We start from the raw sequence: 21,567 nt of genomic DNA, 5'->3' as shown, positions 1-21,567 counted from the left end.
GTTGTGGAGAATCTGATAGGTCCGAATCTCATGTTCTGCATTCTTTGTGTTGTGGAGAAACTAAAAGGACCAAATATCATGTCCTGCAGTCTTTGTGTTGTGGAGAAACTGAAAGGACCTTATCTCATTTCATGTAGTCTTTGTGTTGTGGAGTTTTGATCGGTCATAATCTCATGTCCTGAAGTCTTTGTGTTGTGGAGAAACGGATATGTCATAATATCATGTCCTGCAGTCTGTGTCTTGTGGATAATCTGATAGGTCCTAATCTCATATCCTGCAGTCTGTGTGTTGTGGAGAAACAAATATGTCGTTATCTCATGTCCTGCGGTCTTTGTGTTGTGGATAATCTGATAGGTCATTATCTGATGTCCGGCAGTCTTTGTGTTTTGGAGAATCTGATAGGTCCTAATCTCATGTCCTGCAGTCTGTGTATTTTAGATAAACTGATATGTCATAATCTCATGTTCTGCAGTTTTTGTGTTGTGGAGAATCTGATAGGTCATTATCTGATGTCCGGCAGTTTTTGTGTTGTGGAGAAACTGATATGTCATAATCTCATGTTCTGCAGTCTGTGTGTTGTGGAGAATTTGATAGGTCATTATCTCATGTCCTGCAGTCTTTGTGTTGTGGAGAAACTGATAGGTTCTAATCTTATGTCCTACAGTCTTTGTGTAGATGAGAATCTGATAGGTCCGAATCTCATGTCCTGCAACCTTTGTGTTGTGGAGAAACTAAAAGGGCCAAATTTCATGTCCTGTAATCTTTGTGTTGTGGAGAAACTAAATGGACCAAATCTCATGTCCTGCAGTCTTTGTTTTATGGAGAAACTTATAGGACCAAATATCATGTCCTGCAGTCTTTGTGTTGTGGAGAATCTGATATGTCTGTCCTAATCTCATGTCCTGCAGTTTGTGTGTTGTGGAGAATCTGATAGGTCCGAATCTCATGTCCTGCAGTCTTTGTGTTGTGGAGAGACTAAAAGGACCAAATATCATGTCCTGCAGTCTTTGTGTTGTGGAAAAACTGAAATGTTCTAATCTCATGTCCTTCAGTCTTTGTGTTGTGGAGAATTTGATCGGTCATAGTCTCATGTGCTGCAGTCTTTGTGTTGTGGAGAAACGGATATGTCATAATCTCATGTCCTGCAGTCTTTGTTTTATGGAGAAACTTATAGGACCAAATATCATGTCCTGCAGTCTTTGTGTTGTGGAGAATCTGATATGTCTGTCCTAATCTCATGTCCTGCAGTTTGTGTGTTGTGGAGAATCTGATAGGAACTTATCTCATGTCCTGCTGTCTGTGTGTTGTGGAGAATCTGATAGGTCTTATCGTATGTCCTGCAGACTTTGTATTGTGGAGAAACTAAAAGGACCAAATGTCATGTCCTGCAGTCTTTGTGTTGTGGGGAAACTAAAAAGACCAAATCTCATGTCCTGCGGTCTTTGTGTTGTGGATAATCTGATAGGTCATTATCTGATGTCCGGCAGTCTTTGTGTTTTGGAGAATCTGATAGGTCCTAATCTCATGTCCTGCAGTCTGTGTATTTTAGATAAACTGATATGTCATAATCTCATGTTCTGCAGTTTTTGTGTTGTGGAGAATCTGATAGGTCATTATCTGATGTCCGGCAGTTTTTGTGTTGTGGAGAAACTGATATGTCATAATCTCATGTTCTGCAGTCTGTGTGTTGTGGAGAATTTGATAGGTCATTATCTCATGTCCTGCAGTCTTTGTGTTGTGGAGAAACTGATAGGTTCTAATCTTATGTCCTACAGTCTTTGTGTAGATGAGAATCTGATAGGTCCGAATCTCATGTCCTGCAACCTTTGTGTTGTGGAGAAACTAAAAGGGCCAAATTTCATGTCCTGTAATCTTTGTGTTGTGGAGAAACTAAATGGACCAAATCTCATGTCCTGCAGTCTTTGTTTTATGGAGAAACTTATAGGACCAAATATCATGTCCTGCAGTCTTTGTGTTGTGGAGAATCTGATATGTCTGTCCTAATCTCATGTCCTGCAGTTTGTGTGTTGTGGAGAATCTGATAGGTCCGAATCTCATGTCCTGCAGTCTTTGTGTTGTGGAGAGACTAAAAGGACCAAATATCATGTCCTGCAGTCTTTGTGTTGTGGAAAAACTGAAATGTTCTAATCTCATGTCCTTCAGTCTTTGTGTTGTGGAGAATTTGATCGGTCATAATCTCATGTGCTGCAGTCTTTGTGTTGTGGAGAAACGGATATGTCATAATCTCATGTCCTGCAGTCTTTGTTTTATGGAGAAACTTATAGGACCAAATATCATGTCCTGCAGTCTTTGTGTTGTGGAGAATCTGATATGTCTGTCCTAATCTCATGTCCTGCAGTTTGTGTGTTGTGGAGAATCTGATAGGAACTTATCTCATGTCCTGCTGTCTGTGTGTTGTGGAGAATCTGATAGGTCTTATCGTATGTCCTGCAGACTTTGTATTGTGGAGAAACTAAAAGGACCAAATGTCATGTCCTGCAGTCTTTGTGTTGTGGGGAAACTAAAAAGACCAAATCTCATGTCCTGCAGTCTTTGTGTTGTGGGGAAACTAAAAAGACCAAATCGCATGTCCTGCAGTCTTTGTGTTGTGGGGAAACTAAAAAGACCAAATCTCATGTCCTGCAGTCTTTGTGTTGTGGGGAAACTAAAAAGACCAAATCTCATGTCCTGCAGTCTTTGTGTTGTGGGGAAACTAAAAAGACCAAATCTCATGTCCTGCAGTCTTTGTGTTGTGGGGAAACTAAAAAGACCAAATCTCATGTCCTGCAGTCTTTGTGTTGTGGGGAAACTAAAAAGACCAAATCGCATGTCCTGCAGTCTTTGTGTTGTGGGGAAACTAAAAAGACCAAATCTCATGTCCTGCAGTCTTTGTGTTGTGGGGAAACTAAAAAGACCAAATCTCATGTCCTGCAGTCTTTGTGTTGTGGGGAAACTAAAAAGACCAAATCGCATGTCCTGCAGTCTTTGTGTTGTGGGGAAACTAAAAAGACCAAATCTCATGTCCTGCAGTCTTTGTGTTGTGGGGAAACTAAAAAGACCAAATCTCATGTCCTGCAGTCTTTGTGTTGTGGGGAAACTAAAAAGACCAAATCTCATGTCCTGCAGTCTTTGTGTTGTGGGGAAACTAAAAAGACCAAATCTCATGTCCTGCAGTCTTTGTGTTGTGGGGAAACTAAAAAGACCAAATCTCATGTCCTGTCGCAGTCTTTGTGTTGTGGAGAAACTGATAGGTCATAATATCATATCCTATAAAAAAAAAATTATTACACTAGCTTGTATACAGAATGATTGTTATATATATATATAAATATATAATAAATATCAATATATGTAAATGTCCTAATGAGAGGGTTCATCTAAACTGAACGACATTTCATGGAAGCTTATTTCAGCTAGCAAGACAGGTACTAAAGAGATCTGGATATAACTGGAAATTTCAACAGTGTTAAGCTGTTGTATTATTTGCAAGCTTTAGAAATGAACTATTTGTGAATTTAACTCGATATTAACGCTCAATAAATTCACAAGGTTGTGCTTTTCTCAGACGGTTTATGACGTCTTTACACCTTTTGATGTGTACTGGTTGATAGTAAGGCCGTGGAAACATGATAGTTTTATCAGCTTTTATTGGCTCTCAGTAACTGCCAGCTCTCTTAGATCGATACTTTACTGAAGGTCGTACGGTGATCTATAATTGCTTTGGCAATCGAATTTCATCTTCTTATTTTATATAATATATATTCTATTTTGTACATCAATATATGGCAACGGAAATAAACTCTGCTAATTGATGGCGAACTTCAAACCAACAGTCAAATGAGAATTGCATAAGAGGGAGAATGTTCAAGACAGGTACAACGTCAGAGTAGAGTCATGAGTACTACAAGGCACAGTTTTAGCCCTTTAATATGTTGTGCTAATTTATGCTACACATGCACAGTTAAATCATCGGTTCGACTTTTAGAATATGAGTGGTTAAAATAGAAAAACTTTTAGAATATGAGTGTAAAAATAATCTGCAGCCAAAAAACTTGAAGATAATATTAATACGCTCCAACAAAATCTAGAAACTTTATAAATGGGCCAAAAACTTGAAAACGAATTTCAACCAAAACAAATTTTTATCATGTCAACTGAATCTGGAAATGTCAAAACTTAACCGAATCATCCAATGAACAATTTAAAAACTGGCTATTCGTAAAAACAGCATTAGACTGGGCCAACAAAGGAGACATCATTGTCACAGCAGAATACTTTTAAACGTATTCAATATGTCATTTGCCAGATCCTGCAATGTACCTATCAGAGGCGGATTCAGAAAATCCCCCCTTCCCCTTTTTGTGATGAAAAATTGGTTGATTATATGGAATCACTGAAGCATGACTGAAGAACCCTCTTATGTCATTCAGTCCCCCCCCCCCCCCCCCCCCCCCTTATGAAATTTTCTGGATCCGCCACTGCCTATTCAGATACTGGAAATTAGAAAAGGCATGCCTTTAAAGAAAAGGTAATATAACAGCTTATTAAGTTTGGCGGCCATCGTTTATAAGCGTTCCGTCTTCGTCTGTTAATTGTTCTTTGTCATAATCTTTTAACCATACTTAGCTACAATCATTATTGGGGTATCTAGTATTTAAAATTTGTCTAATGACCTCAACTGCCAACCAAAATGGTCACTATGACTGAAATAGCACCTAAAGGTAAAATGCAAGTTTTGTCTATTATCTTGAAAGATCTTGAAAACTAGGACTATGGCTATTGATAGCTGAGACTAGTGAAACCCGGAAAGTTGAGATCTGCCTTCTGTTATTTAAAAAAATGTATTTAAAACTGTCAGACGACTCCTAATAGTAGTAATTGTCATTATTTGACGAATGTTACCATTTGTTTTTATGTTGTCTCGTAATCTTGGAAACTATAATAGATATAAATAACAAACAAATGAGAGTTGCGGTTATGAAGCTGGTAAACGGAAAAAAGTTGACAGGAAAAAGTCACTGGAAAAAAGCCACAAAATCACTAGGAAGAAAGTCACAGGAAAAAAGTCACAATATGTTTAGGTAGAATTATTTATCAGAAGTATGTTGGAATGCACATGAAAAAGTCCCTATGAACATGTATGCAAACAATAATTAAACTGGAGTTGAATGCATAGAAAAAAGTCATAATAGTATCAGATTACTTATCTTAGTGGTCAATTTTTAAAATCATAAAGGAATTATATATTAACTTACAAAAGCGTAATAGAATATGTTCTTTTTTTCAAAATTGACTTTTTATTGACAACAGGGAAAGTTGATTGTTTCCTTTTATTTAATTCTGAGCATAAGTCATTGGTATGACTTCCTACGAAGACAGGAAGTGAAAGGTCTACAAAAGGGGGACGGTACCACAAAAAGCCACAAATCAATATCAACAGTCCCTATAAATACTTGTTTGGCTATTATTAATGGCAATGAGCTGTTTGTTTAACACTAAATGGAACGATATTTATCTTTAAAAATCAAAAATAACACGTGGTCAAGTCATATACTGAACTTCTAACTTGAACTACATATAAGTGAAGGAAATTGTTGCTGTTCAACTCACATCTCGTTCTTGAGAGATATAAAACAAAAATAATAACAACAAATCCTTGAAAACATGATTTAGTACACCACCATGTACATGTTTCATTAAATTTTTCGCAATTTATATCTAAATTTCCAAAGCTAGTCGTATAAAATGAGTTAAAAATATCCATTTCCTTACAAAATATCTATTCTCAGATCTGCAGTGACATCACAACATGAATGTTTCCCAATTAGTCACATATATGTGCGGCCATATGACCATTTCCATAGAAAATATCTATTGGGAATGTTTCCCAATATATTCACATATATGTGCGGCCATATGACCAGTTCCATAGAAAATATCTATTGGGAATGTTTCTCCTATTATCACATGTATGTGTAGACCATTTGACCGTTTCACACAAAAAAAATATATATTGTGACTTTTTTTCCTGTGACCTTTTTTCCTGTGACTTTTTTTCTGTGACTATTTTTCCTGTGACTTTTTCCCTACATTCCTTCAACTAACACATGGCATATATCCATACCCGTAGCCATAAACACTGTTAAAGTCAAAGTTCTGTTCGAATTGTGACTGATAAAGTCGAGTTTGTATTAGTCTAAATACCTTTGGAAATTCCTTGCTACGCCGGACCTGTATATCTGAACTGTAAATCTACCAGTTAAAATTTTTATCAACATATAAGACTATAGAGTCTATGTATTGGATGTTATTTCCACTAAATATTGAATGATCTTAGTCTAGAGCGTGCAAAAACTATAAAATTTATGAAATAATGCTAAAACATTTAATCCGGAATTTGCTTATGTGTTATCCGTTTTGTGTAAACTTTTACAAATAAATCTGTCTGTGAGTCCTAAATTATTTTGTTTATTTTCATTTTTAAGCAATTTTATTTATACCTTTCCATTTGATGGAAAGATAATTGCAAATAACTATTATTAGGTTGATAATTGAATGTGTATGATAAACTATAAACCTTATGTGAAATAAATTGGCAAAAAAACAAGGTAACTTAGAAAAGGGGGGTTGTTTGTGGAAGGGCACATGCCTATAATGATCTGATGCCTTATTCAATATTTGCAATACAATACATAAGCACATCTCTGTCATATTCCATAGGCACTTGATATGCATACCCATCCTATATAATCACATCATAGACATAGACAAAACTTGCCTCCATAACTATGATATAATTGACTAAGCTGGTTGTGTCGCCGCAGGACATCAAATTAATGTAGCCATATTAGACTTCTCCAAAGCATTTCATACAGTATCACCCAACAAATTACTCTGTAAACTTTACCAATATTGAATTTAAGCAAATACACCTGAATGGCTATAAACTTCCTAACTGTCATATCAATGCACGGTAATGTGCACCATCAGAGAGGGGGAAATATCCAGTGAAACATCTGTTTACTCTGGGGTAACGGAGGAGGACATCTTGCATATTCCTGTTTTGTGCCACATAAACCACCTGCCAGACTGACAGCTTAAAATCATCATTAAGACAATTTGCAATTGATTGCCTGTCATCATCATGATCATGATAATATACAGAACAATTAAAAGTGACCAAGACCAACACAAACTACAATCATATTTGGATCAACTTGAAGTTTGGGTCACCAAATAGGGGATGTGATTCAATGCCAAAAAATGCTATGTCTTATCCATCAATAAAAAAACAGACAATTCTACAACCTTAATAAACACATCCTCCAAGAGGTACAAGTGAACCCATATTTAAGACTCCAAATATCAAATTAACTGAAATGATACAATGTACAAATGTATATCCATTGAAAAAATCTTGAAACGTTTCAAAGCATGCAAAGATTTAAATTAATAAGAACTTCAATAGTGAAAAAGATGTGACACTATTTCTAGTGTGCAAAACAGCTCACACAGCATGGACAGAAACACAAGAAATTTTAAATTTTGAAAATGATTTCGTACACTAAAAGTTAAACCCCTATTATGATTTGCAGGTAAGCATTTTTCATGTTCTTAACTACATGTATTTGCTTTCGAAATCATATGTTATGATATAAAAAAAACAGCATTCAATTCTTTTATCATTTAGATCAGAAAAGTAATACAATTATTAAATGTGAGTTTAATGATAAGAAATTCTCCTTATTTACAGGCTGCAGTAGACATGTCGCTGTATGATGGCTTGGATGACAAAGATGATGGAACATCTAAAACAGATGTTGGTATGTATATAAACCAGTGTGAGCTAAGGCTCTGTGTTGAAGACCGTACTCTGACCTATAACGCTTTACTTTTACAAATTTAACTTTGATGGAGAGTTGTCACATTGGCACTCATACATCATCTTCTTATATCTAATGGCACTAAAAATACATTTACTGTAAAAATGAATGTACATGTATGTTATGTTTGCCTGTAATTAGTGGTAAGGGTGTAATGTCTGAAGATTTTTCTGATTACAGTCAAATTCACATTTAAAAAGATAAAGCAACCAATTCAAATTTGATGAGTATATATATGCAATTTTGAATTAACTATTTCACAAATAAACTAGTTTGAAAATGATTAGATTTGATTTTATTTCCATTTTAGCTGGATGGTCATCAAGTTTGAAGTTAATGCAGTCACAGTTACAGGCAAAGAAAGCTAATTTAATGCAGGTGAAGGTATGTACATAATCTGGCAATTGTTGTTACTAGAGCTCCTACAATGCACCTAATCGATCTGTAATCATGTTACTACTGACAATGAAAATTATCAAAGTTTTCTTGGACTATTAAAGTTATTATGTAATACACAACATAGAGCTATTGTGTAATACACAACATAGAGCTATTATGTAATACACAACATAGAGCTATTATGTAATACACAACATAGAGCTATTATGTAATACACAACATAGAGCTATTATGTAATACACAACATAGAGCTATTATGTAATACACAACATAGAGCTATTATGTAATACACAACATAGAGCTATTATGTAATACACAACATAGAGCTATTATGTAATACACAACATAGAGCTATTATGTAATACACAACATAGAGCTATTATGTAATACACAACATAGAGTTATTATGTAATACACAACATGGAGCTATTGTGCTGAAAGTGGCAGTAAACACATATCAATCAATTAATCAATTCAACAAGCAGGATAATGATTTAGCCACTTATTTTTGACAGATCTTAGATATCTTTTTTCATGGGAAACTTGCAAGTAATTATTTACAACTTAAAATTGTCCATGCAGATGCAAGATTGAAACTTAAAAACTCATTTAAAAATATTGAAATGAAATGTTTTTCAGAAACAGAAACCCAGCAGTAATACAATGGCCCCTGTAATAGATTTGAAGAAGAATGACTTGTACAGTGATCTGCATTTTAATATGTTAACAGGCAGAGTAAGTTATAGGGACACACATAGTAAACGTTAGCTGAGGATTGATGGCACAAACTAATTATAAAAAAAGAAGATGTGGTATGATTGCCAGTGAGACAACTGTCCACAAAAGACCTAAATGACACAGAAATTAACAACTAAGTCTGAGTTAAGGTATGGTTAAAAACCTAGTAAAAGTTGACACATTCCTTAAAAGTGTCATATTGTTAACTTTAATTTAAATCAAATGCTGTTGATGTAGCAGAATATTAAGAACTATCAGTCCTTCATAAAATTTTTAATTTCCAAGTCATGAAAAAAAAAATTGATGCACTTGATATTTTGCCAGACCTCTATATTACAACACATCTAGTTCAAAAATGATTTAGAAAAATTAAATTGTAAGCAGCAATTTCAGATCAGCTGTTCTTTATATTTTCTAAAAATGGATGAAATGCCTCAAAATTAATGCAAAAATAAATATATACTGTTATATTTTTCAGAATTTTTTGTTCAAAATATTTATTCCATGGCATGTAAAATTTAAATCATTGATATTGATCTATATATCTTAGTGAGAAAAAAAAAAACACAACAACCTTGGCAGCCTGTTAAAATGAACAAAAATTGTCTCTAAAGTTTGGAATATATCAAAATAATGTTCAATTTACCAAAATAAAATTTGTTTGTGGTATGAGTGTAAAATTATTACTATTTTTCAGTTAGAGAGATTATCCGAGAGTACAACAGGTGGCTCCCCCTTTCTTCCTTCTGATCCTTCGTCCTCATTAACAGGTGTCATTGATGAGTATGACCCTTTACGGCCCAATGATTACGAGGACTTCACGAAAAAGAGAAAGGAACAAAGACTGAAGGAGAGAGAGGAAGAAAAAAATAAAAACTTTGACGATGAGAGACGGTTTGGTGAAGCAGATGAACCAGAACCTAGACGTAGATCAGAAGACAACTGGAATCGTAACCATAGAGATAGTCCAGACCAAAGACAAAAGTAAACAAATTTATTCATATGTAAAATGTAACAGAGACATAAATTTAAAAGACGGCATCTGCTTGAATAAAAATATGATTCATTGTCGAGGAATATAGGATGCATGTAAATCGCTACAAGAATGGCTTCTAGTTAACGAAAATAGTCATACCTTAATGAAACAACTTTTATTGCATTCCTTCATTGTAAATAGTTGCTTCAAGGTCTTCAGCAATGATCATATTAGCTGGGACCAAGACCACCCATGTTTTCTATAAATTCAGATATAATATATTCTGAACATTATAAATGGTTGCATGGAAAATTTGAAAAAAGAAATAATGATAATTAACATGATTAAAGAAAATTAATGCACACAAATTGCTGACTACACAACTTTCTCATTTAATTGAGGTTAAAATTTTATTTTATGAATTGCATGTTAAAAATTGCATGAATAAATTTTTGCTTGTAATAATGAAGACTTGGAAAGGATGACGAACCTCCTCAGAGACATCGTAACAACAAAAACTGGAATAATGGGGAAGATAACTCTGTTTATGAACCGAGACAGAAGTAATATATAATTAATGATGTCACTCTCCTAATAGGAGGTGGCTATCAATTTCTTAGAAGTGCTGTGTGGCAAAAATCATCAATTTCTTAGACACACTGTGTGGCTTAATATATAGTTAATATATAACATTTTCAATGAGTGATGTTATCACGAAGAATAAGACTAACAATAGATCAATACTAATGTTATGGGAACAGTGCTTAGATAAGATCAATCACTTACTGGTATTATACAGTCACTACTTAAGTATGCAGGTTTTATTATGTTATTTGTAGAACCACTAATCTTAATGTGAAACTATTCAAAGACGGGTATACAGATTATACATGTGTATAGTCTCCTGGTATCCTGCTTCCTTTCCGAGCAATTGGTTACTTTCAGATTATTGATTATGTTGTAGTTTATTTTTATGTCCTCTTCACAATCTATATCTCTTCTAAGAAATGTCCATTTCTTTACTTGACACCAGGGAATTGAAAAAACTGCATAGTTTGGGGACGTTGTTTATTACATTTTAAAAAATGACAGCAGTTGAAACAGACATCTTACAATGTATGAAGCATTGCTTAAGAAATAAAAAGTGTAGGGCTTTTATTGCTGTTCCTAATCTTGGAAGTTAATGCAAGGTTCTTATCATGTGTGTGACACTCATATCATGTGGAAAATTCAAGATATGTGTTATTAATGTCATGAAGGAATTAAACTCATTAATAGATACCAGGATTATAATTTTGTACTCCAGACATGCATTTCTTCAAATGATGTTATTCAGAAATCAGAACATTTCAAAATTCTGGTTAGGAAAGCACTATGCATTTTGTTTGTATTAAATATATACTTATAATTATACAGGTGTGGAAATGATGATGACACGCCACAAAGACATGGTGGTAGATACAACAAGAGCTGGAATCATGGGGAAGAAAGTCCAGGTCATGACCAAAGACAAAAGTAATATATACTAATTAATTGTGGGGGAAAAAAATGGATTTTACCCCGATATCTAATAAAAATATAATTGCGCCACTTGAGTCGAAAAGTTACTTGAGACTCTTACCATATTTGAAAAGTGCCCTATTGAAATCATGTTTATATTGTTGTTTGGTTTGAGCCAAGGCTCCTTGTTGAAGGCCATATTTTTACCTGTAATGGTTTACTTTAATAAATTGTGACTTGGATGGAGAGTTGTCTCATTGGCACTCATACCCCTTCTTCTTATATCTAATTATGAAAATAATATGCATTACCATTGTATTAAATATATTCTTATAATTATACAGGTCTGGAAATGATGATGACACGCCACAAAGACATGGTGGCAGATTCAATAAAAGCTGGAATCATGGGGAAGAAAGTCCAGGTCATGACCAAAGACAAAAGTAATAATTAAATTCAACAGTGTTAGAATTAGATTTTCATGCTGATCAAGTTTTGTCCTTCAAACGGATTTGAACTCACACCTTTGATACACTTCAGCACCTATGGCTTAGCCTCAGGTCCATGCTCTATATACTAATTAATTATCATGTCTCAAGTGTGAAACAAAATTATACACCGGTAGTCCACCCTTGAATCAAAGGAAATATCAAATTTCTCTAACTAAGTCAATCAGATGAGTCTCAAATTAGTTTAGATTTTGCCAGTAAAATTATAAGAGCTTTTATAATGATAATACTTTGAAAACTTTCAAAGCTTGTTTATTTTCATGATCAACTATATAGGTTCTTATGTATATGTTTATTTAGTAGGAGAGGAAGAAGAGACCACAATCGTGACAGAAACCGAGATAGAGATCGTAGTGATGATAGAGGAGGCGGAGGAGGAGGAGGTGGTGGAGAGATGGACAGATTAAGGAGGAGACATGAAGAAGAAGAGGAAGATTATGAGAAACCAAAGAGACCTTCTGGTATTTAAGTCATTTGTGGAATGTTTGACCATATAAAATTAGTGCATTATTATGTAATCTTTATTCACTCCCATAATTTTGTCTGAAATTCAAAACAGCTCTTTTGAAGACTGGTGATTACTCATCTCTACTAACAACAAATTCTGGGGCTCCTCAACCTTCAGTGTTCCATTTTATTTTTTTCAATCTTTGGTAGCAATACACAGTTAGGAAAAAAACTTAAAATTGACACTCATAATTTTTAAACACCCCCTTTCCCCTCCTGTCTAACAAAGAAGGCTTTATATGTGTGTTATGCATGTATATACTTGTAGAAAGAGAATCTTCCATAGATTTGATTTCTAATGGTCATAAGGGTGAAATATGATCCCTTTTGGGTGTAACCATGGCAACAATCTGCATTTCTTAGATACAAAATATAGCAAAAAAGGGGGGTGAACATGTCACGAAAGTCTCCAAAATTTGGTCTAAAGGAAAATTTCAATGAATTACAGTGATACCTTTCCTGAATCCATAGGTTTATATCTATCAAGTGGTCCAAAAAAAATCATATGTCTTCCTGCTCGTTTCCCCATAAAATTGAATTGAAAAGATCGAGCGCAAAATCTTTGTTGATAAACACTACAATAATTTATGGACCTATGAACGGTACGGATAGGAAAATACGGACTGTCAATCATTGAAATGGCCTATAAAACATGTTAAAATCAATCTAAATGTTCATATAAACCCACTAAGAAGGCTATATTATTCTTCAATTACCTAAAAATCAATTTTATTGTACAAAAACTTTCATATTTAAAAAATTCACAGGGGCCATAATGCGAAACTAAACTTCTAACTGTGTATTGCTACCTTTACTCTGATGTAAAAAAAAAATGTATGAAAAGTAGGGTAGGGGCTCAAATAACAAGACCTGTCCTATGGATTCCTTTCACTGGACTAAAATTAAAGCATTAGAAATGTGAAATGTAGAATACAGATCTAATAAAAAGAAAGGATATGGGTATCCATTCATGATAAAAATAAGTATATGCACATGCCACAGCAAAAATCACAATAACTAGTATGGTTTTTAATATGAGTTATTACTACATTACAGTTTCTATTGTTAGAAAAGGAATACTTTGGAGGATAATTAACATTATTTGAGATATATCCAACAAAGTTTAACAATAAATTGAAGTGATAGAGATGTTGAACAGCTTTACAATCAACACTCAATTTACAAGTTTTAAAACAGTAAGAGATAATGGAGAGATTATGAAAAAGCATTTTTATTATGATGGTGTTTGAAATTTTTATTACTGATGTAAATTTCATGTAGAATGACTTGAATGCTGATGATATTAGAGCCTTTTAATTTGGGTATTCTGCATGGACAAGATAATATAGAATTGTCTATTTACAGGAGGTATGGGAGCAGCTATAGCACCACCATCATCACTCATAGAAGACATCCCTATTGATTGTAAGCACCACTATTAAAAATGGAAAAAAAGTCTCAGTAATGTTATTTTCAATTTATACAATTATCCTTCTTTTAATAGAATATAGATAACTGCAAGGAATGGGTTATAGAAGTTATACATTTGTCATTTTTAAAGAATTTGTTAATCCACATATGTGAAAAATGTGTTTCTTCAGTCATTTATTATTTCAAAGAAAGACTTTCTCACTTTAGCGAAAATTATTCTTAGTAACATGGTAACATGGTCTATGACTTTTAAATGAACAGTATTTGTAATGAATTTTAATATGTGTATTGTTATGCGTTTACTTTTCTACATTGGTTAGAGGTATAGGGGGAGGGTTGAGATCTCACAAACATGTTTAACCCCGCCGCATTTTTGCGCCTGTCCCAAGTCAGGAGCCTCTGGCCTTTGTTAGTCTTGTATTATTTTAATTTTAGTTTCTTGTGTACAATTTGGAAATTAGTATGGCGTTCATTATCACTGAACTAGTATATATTTGTTTAGGGGCCAGTTGAAGGACGCCTCCGGGGGTGCGGGAATTTCTCGCTACATTGAAGACCTGTTGGTGACCTTTTGCTATTGTTTTTTTATTTGGTCGGGTTGTTGTCTCTTTGACACATTCCCCATTTCCATTCTCAATTTTAGTATATAATTTATTTCATTTTAGCACCAGGCAGGCCTCAGTCCCCGACACTTCTTGGTCAGAGTATGGGCTTAGGGTAAGTATTTAGCTCCAGAAACCTGTCTTCAATGGACTATGGGCTAAGAGTAAACTATTAATGTACTAACTTAATTTACCAGTTTCAAATTATGTTATACCTGCATGTTAAAATACAGAAAAAGACCTGTGGCAAGAGTCACTAATATTTGATGAATTCACTCAATTTGACATAAACGTTGCAAGTTCTCTGATAAACTTTTATACAAATATGCTTAATAAACGAAATTAAAGACAACAACACCCATCAATTACCGCATGGTGATTAATTTATTGTGGTCTACATGTTTCGCCAACAAGCGTGGCGTCTTCAGGACAATATTATACATGAAATCAAACCGTGAAGTACAAATTTTGTGGTTGTGCGGTTTGCCTGAACAATAGAGGTTGTTATGACGACGTTATAGATATAAATAGAAAGTGAAAGTGAAAGTAAAATAAGAATCTAGTATAGTTAAAAGAGAAAGTTAGTCAATAAAGTTATTAACGATGTGGTTATCTGCTATTCTTGCACGTCTGTGTAGTGGTCCTCATAGAAGTTTCTAGTGGTAATAATGTAGAAATGATGGAAGTAGCTCATAAAATGTCAGTTCATTTCCAAATTGGACAACACCCCATTAGCCATCCCGTACCAATTCAACTGGCTTCGCTCCGAGGGAGGTACTGCTTCCATTGAGTTAGTAAAAGGTGAAGTGTGTGATCGCCGCAATTTTGGGAATTGTAAATCTTGGTAGATGTGTTCATAAAAATTCACTTTGCTAATAAAATGTCCATGGATGAAGCTTTTCTTTATAAAGATGGTTTGTGGTTTATGTGGTTCATCTTGGTTCTGGTTCCTTCCTTTTTTCTCTAAGTAAAATGCCTGGTATTCCGAATTTCTTTGACTTTGTGTACTTATGTATGGTATGTAAATCTTTAGTGATGGACTGCTTCTTCTTTGTATGTTTCTGTGGTTGCTTCTGTTTCCAAATCTCTCCTTATTTTTTTCGTATCTGATAATTTTCGGCAACGGATCGAGAACTCTTTAAATGGTCCGGTATTTCGTTCATGCTGTGTGGTTGTTAGGTACAACGCTAGTTTGGCAAAGGTGGATCCTCTCGGATGCAGGGGTTCACAGTAAAAAAGTAAACTTCAACTTGAAAAATGGTGAACCAACACCTGAAGTGGTAATCGTGCGGTTGGGTAATAGCGGGTGGATACCACGCGGTATTCACAGTTGTCTTTCACTATAAAAGCAAATAAACGAAAGAATAGCAGATAACCACATCGTTAATAACTTTATTGACTAACTTTCTCTTAAAACTATACTAGATTCTTATTTTACTTTCACTTTCACTTTCTATTTATATCTATAACATCGTCATAACAACCTTTTTTGTTCAGGCAAACCGCACAACCGCAAAATTTGTACTTCACGGTTTGATTTCATGTATAATATTGTCCTGAAGACGCCACGCTTGTTGGCGAAACATGTAGACCACAATAAATTAATCACCATGCGGTAATTGATGGGTGTTGTTGTCTTTAATTTCGTTTATTTGCTTTTATAGTGAAAGACAACTGTGAATACCGCGTGGTATCCACCCGCTATTACCCAACCGCATGATTACCACTTCAGGTGTTGGTTCACCATTTTTCAAGTTGAAATATGCTTAATGTATATAAAAAAAATAGCATCAACTACCTGATATGGAATAACAGAAAAAATAATCAAAATATAATGGAGCTGTTCTTAATCATATATATGTTTATAATATTCATACATAGAAACAGTCATTAAAATAATTCACTGATCTGGAAACTTTTTAAACAATTACAATGGTCTTCTTTGTTTCAATCACCATAAACTTCTGTTTGTATCTTGTTCTAATATGATGAATAAAAATAGTTCCATCATTAAAGTTTGACATTTTATATGTATTGCTCGATCGCCGCGATATAGCCTTTTTGTGCTAATGCAGCATAAAGCAACCAACAATCAATCAATGTGTTGCTCGTCATAGAAAATTCTATTCATTGCTTTACAAGACTATATTGATATTACTGACTTATTACTCGGGAGTATATAACTATTTAACAGGTTAACTACTGTCTGGTATGACATTCTAGTACATGGTCAAGTAAGAGCAACTAAAAGAAGTCAAATCCAACATACAAATAGTGTCATTTGTGAAAAAAAAGACAACTGCTTTATATTTCTTTACACAACCATAGGAAAACTTAATCATACTTTTGTTTACTTTTCAGAGGTTCAGTGGCGTCTAAGATTATGGCCAAATATGGTTACCGTGAAGGTCAAGGTTTAGGTAAATCTGAACAGGGAATGAGTACAGCTTTGTTTGTGGAGAAAACAAGTAAGAGAGGAGGAAAAATTATACATGAAAAAGATATACCTAAAGGTAAATACAAGTTATATATATCCTAGCATAACTATGTTTATTAATAGGAATACAGATTAAATAAAAAAAAATTATGAAGGAAGGAAGATAGGTCAGAATGGTTAATTACTGAGAATAAGAATGAAGGCAAATATAGGAACTATATAAAGTAAATTAAAGGAAAATTTTAAAAGAATAATGTATTTATGTAACTTGGCAAAAAGATAATAAAGTGGCGAGAAACATTTTGTTTTGGTGAAAGAGGAGGCAAAAAAATAATTAACCATTAGGAAATAGCCCTGTTTGTAGGAATATGATGATGTCTAAATTGGTCAAAAATCAAATAAAATCTGGTTAATTAATTGTGGGGGTAAATATATGACAGAGACAGATTTTTACTGTTCCTAATCTGCAACCTAATATATTTTATAATTTTGAATATGTGTTTCGATGGCAAAAACAAAAATAAAGGCAGATTTTTTTATTTATGTTTGTATAATTATAATGTCATTTAAACATTAAAGACATTTTGTGCCTCTTAGTGTAATATATTGTAAGTTCATATTTTATACTTTTAGAACCTCCAAAAGAATTACAACCAAATACAAATTTGTTGAGAAATCCAGCAAAAGTTATATTATTACGGGTAAGAAGCAGTATTCTCAATTCTTATGATAGAGATTAATATACCGTGTTTATTTTCATATTATTATGAGTATTAGGATGACTATACTGTTTATATTGGATCTTTGCAAGGATTACACTACATGTCTAATATATCCTGAGCTGATCCTCATTTAATACATTAGTGATCAAGGTTAAGTGTTCATGGTCAGTCTTATATCATAGTACTCTCAGAAATACATCAACTATATTTGATCTTTAAGTACAAATTCCAATCTGAAAGGGATCAACTGACCTGACCTCATTTTCAGGGTTTATTGGTAAAGGTTTTCATTTCTCAGATACTATAAGTAATAGGTAACTATTATTGGTGTATGTTATAATTGAAAAAGAGGGACGAAAGATACCAGAGGGACAGTCAAACTCATGAATTGAAAATAAACTGACAACGCCATGGCTAAAAATGAAAAAGACAAACAGACAAACAATAAAACACATGACACAACACAGAAAACTAAAGAATAAGCAACATGAACCCTACCAAAAACTAGGGGGATCTCAGGTGCTCTAAAAGGGTAAGCAGATCCTGCTCCGCATGTGGCACCTGTCAGGCTCATGTTATAACAAATCCGGTAAATAGTCTAATTCGGTAGGTCACATTCATGAAAGGGAAGGGAATTGTAGTAACGACGTAACGAATATAGCCGATATCAGTTGTAAAACAGTTATTCCATAACAGTCAACTATTATAACTTGTGATGGCGTCCGTAAAATTTACAAAGGGATGATTTCAACTTCACCATTTTGAACTCTTGGTTTAATAGCTTCCTTGTGAGCAGCAACCCTCTATCAAGAAAATCATGACATGTAAGGTGTACATGTCATTTCATTTATTGCAATTTCAGACTGAATCACGTCTTATTTAATTTAATATATTTTCCAGAATATGGTCGGTCCTGGTGAGGTTGATGAGGATTTAGAACCAGAAACTGCTGAAGAATGTGGAAAATATGGAAAAGTTATTAAATGTGTTATATTTGAGGTAATGAAAGTTAATACACTGGTAGATAAGATGTGTATAGATCTCGTTAGTTTCCAAGAGGTTAAAATATTATTATACATGAATTAGTTCGATTATGTATTTTGGATTTGAATATTGTGTACCTTTTGAATTATATACTTTATTTTCTTATTTAAATGTGATCACATTATGCATGTTCTATACATTTCATCTAAGATGTAATGGTACATGCAAAAGGATGATACTTTCAGAATCATAATATCTAAACAAAGTAACAGATGGAGGACATGTAATATTAAGCTTCTCAATGATCAAACTTAGTGTTTGTCAAACTGCTATATAAACAGTGTAATTTTTCTGATAAAATGGTTGGTTCAAATTTTTTGAAATTTTTATATTTTTTTCAAAGGGTCAAAGTAAATACTTTATGAAAATTAAACTAGCCAAATTAATTTTAGTGAAGGTGTTGGGTACCACCTTAAGTGTTGCACATATTTTATTCAAAGCAAGCAATCTGAAATGATATTTGAATGTCTTCTGTACCATTAAGTGTATTTTTAGATACCAGGTTTTATTACAATATATAGTATAAACCATTTTTTATATTTTAGATACCTGGTGTTATAGAAGAGGAATCTGTCAGAATTTTTATTGAATTTGATAAAGTTGATGCTGCAATTAAAGGTATGGTTTGAAAATATTTGCAATGGTCATGAAATTATTGAACCAATGCATGCATATATAATCAAGACTAATCCATGGAGCACATTTATTACAAATACCAACAAAAAAAAATGTCATTGAATGTTGATTGAATACTTGGCCAAACCTGATATGAATTTTATTGACCAGATAAATTTTGTATTAGGACAATTGCACACTATGCAACGAATTTATCCTGATTATATTATATTACATATTATATTCAAATTCAATTATTAGGACAATATCAAGACAAACATATTTAGATAATTAATCTTAAACTTTGAAAAATGAAAAATATAAGGACTAGTAAGCAACTCAATTTTTTTTTTTATTATGTCAATGGTATAAGGGAGATAATTACAGTTGATATAACAAAAAAATGTACTGAAATTCATTAAGACAATATCAGCCAATCAAATTGCAAGAAATTACTTCAAATCAGGATAAATAAAACATATTCATCTTTTTGTTAAATTTCTAGTATCATACGACTAATTATCACAATTTGTATATTTTGTATGATGTCCATGTATCCTTATACCGCATGCTATTTATACTTTCAGCTGTTATTGATTTAAATGGACGATTTTTTGGAGGAAGGACTGTGAAAGCGTGTTTTTATAATTTAGATAAATTCAGACGATTGGACTTAGCTGATGAAATAATAGATTGAAATAAAATTTACAATTTGATAGAGGCAGCTTGTAGTAAATCCAGCATTATGAAAATCAGATTTATAACATGAAGAATTCCCAAAAGAGGATATAGTGAATACATCCTCTGTGATCTGATGAATGGAAGTCAGACTCTATTACAACATGTGTAGGAATGAAGACGCTAAAAGATTTACATGTTATACAGCTGCATATCATGGATAGAATTGAAATTTGATCTGACGTGTGATCATCAATCATCAAGTGTAAATAAAGTACTTCCTCCTATCTTCTTTGTTTATTTCATGTCAAGTGTAAATAAAGTACTTCCTCCCATCTTCTTTCTTTATTTCATGTTGTCTGCAGCTGACCGCAAATAACAAAAAATCTCCATAAGGTTTCAAAACATAGCATACTATTTTGATCTTGCCATTGTTTTAAGTCTGAAATGTTTAGTATTTTTTTTTATCCATTCTTCTATCCAAGATGAGTTTATTTTTCTAGTTAAATGATCAGAAGATATGTTTGGAGTTATCTCCTCTTGAATACTTCAATACAAAGTTGTTCTCCAATAACCAAGAGATTAGGACAATTTTTAGTCAAGTCAAAGGCAAATGTTTTCATATCTATTAGTTGAGATTGAGTGTCCTGACTTTTTATCAAAATAATACTTGTTAATATGCCTCTCTATGGTAGTCTTATTAAACTACATTATTAAACTACATGTATATTGTTGTCTGCTCTCTAGTTCAGGTATGTCTTGCAATAACTAAGGTATGCTTTCCTGAATCCTGATGAAATATTTATGCTGATTTTATAGAAATAAATACCTATAGATTAAACATTTTAATATATTCCGAGTTGCAACTTTAATTCTGATGGCTAGAAAAAATCGTTTATCTTGTGAATCACATGAATTATTAATACCAGTCGGATGGTTTTTTAATTGTCAAGTATGTGACTTTGTCGCAGAAAGCCTATATACATGATATAGGGATAGTGATCCGGCATCGGTGGTGTCTACTTAAAAGCTTAATGTTTTAGAAGGTGGATAAACTGGATGCTTCATACTTTGTATATAGATGCCTTGTGTTATGATGTTAATGTCTGTCACATGTCAATTGGATGCCTTGTGTTATGATGTTAATTTCTGTCACGTGTCAATTGTTCTTGACCTCATTTTCATGGTTCAGTGATTACTTGAAAAAAAGTTTTCTTTTTGTAATGATAATTTCTCTCTTATTATGAGTAATAGAATAACTATATTTGGTATGTGCAAGGTCCTTATTCCTGTCCTACAATTTTCACTTGACCTCGACCCCATTTAATGGATCAGTGAAAAAGGTTAAGTTTTTAAAGTCCATATCTCAGATACTATAAGCAATAGGTCAACTATATTTGGTGTATGGAGGGATTGTAAGGTGTACATGTCCATCTGGCAGGTGTCATCTGACCTTGACTTTATTTTCATTGTTTTGAGGTTGAAGTTATTTTTGTGTTTATGGTGATTTTCTTATACTATATGAA

General features: G+C 33.3%; 1 protein-coding gene across 8 annotated transcripts; it reads left to right on the top strand.

Moving 5' to 3' along the window:
• Positions 1-6,428: 6,428 nt before the first annotated feature.
• LOC134714675 (splicing factor 45-like) lies at positions 6,429-20,329 on the top strand. Of its 8 annotated transcripts, none has more exons than XM_063576143.1 (16): positions 6,429-6,447; positions 7,754-7,823; positions 8,194-8,267; positions 8,922-9,017; positions 9,718-10,004; positions 10,467-10,559; positions 11,413-11,511; positions 11,841-11,939; positions 12,306-12,466; positions 13,878-13,937; positions 14,609-14,660; positions 16,907-17,058; positions 17,616-17,683; positions 18,605-18,703; positions 19,294-19,366; positions 19,951-20,329. In XM_063576143.1, exons 2-16 carry the CDS (start codon positions 7,766-7,768, stop codon positions 20,058-20,060), a joined length of 1,581 nt encoding a protein of 526 aa, XP_063432213.1. In that variant the 5' UTR covers positions 6,429-6,447; positions 7,754-7,765; the 3' UTR covers positions 20,061-20,329. The 8 variants fall into 8 exon arrangements, with proteins under 8 accessions (XP_063432213.1, XP_063432223.1, XP_063432204.1 ...); XM_063576153.1 differs by lacking the exon at positions 6,429-6,447 and adding an exon at positions 6,455-6,608 and having other exon boundaries at positions 12,309-12,466; XM_063576134.1 differs by lacking the exon at positions 6,429-6,447 and adding an exon at positions 6,455-6,608.
• The last annotated feature ends 1,238 nt before the right edge of the window (positions 20,330-21,567 follow it).

Source organism: Mytilus trossulus, chromosome 1, assembly GCF_036588685.1.
Source record: "Mytilus trossulus isolate FHL-02 chromosome 1, PNRI_Mtr1.1.1.hap1, whole genome shotgun sequence".
Classification (NCBI taxonomy): Eukaryota; Metazoa; Mollusca; class Bivalvia; order Mytilida; family Mytilidae; genus Mytilus; species Mytilus trossulus.
This window is presented reverse-complemented; position numbering and strand designations above follow the sequence as displayed.

Coding starts and splice junctions, on each gene's coding strand:
- LOC134714675 (XM_063576143.1), top strand. CDS start 7,766: ATGTCGCTGTATGATGGCTTGGATGACAAAGATGATGGAACATCTAAA. Junction 9,018..9,717: donor TTAATATGTTAACAGGCAGA/GTAAGTTATAGG, acceptor ACTATTTTTCAG/TTAGAGAGATTATCCGAGAG. Junction 13,938..14,608: donor AGAAGACATCCCTATTGATT/GTAAGCACCACT, acceptor ATTTCATTTTAG/CACCAGGCAGGCCTCAGTCC.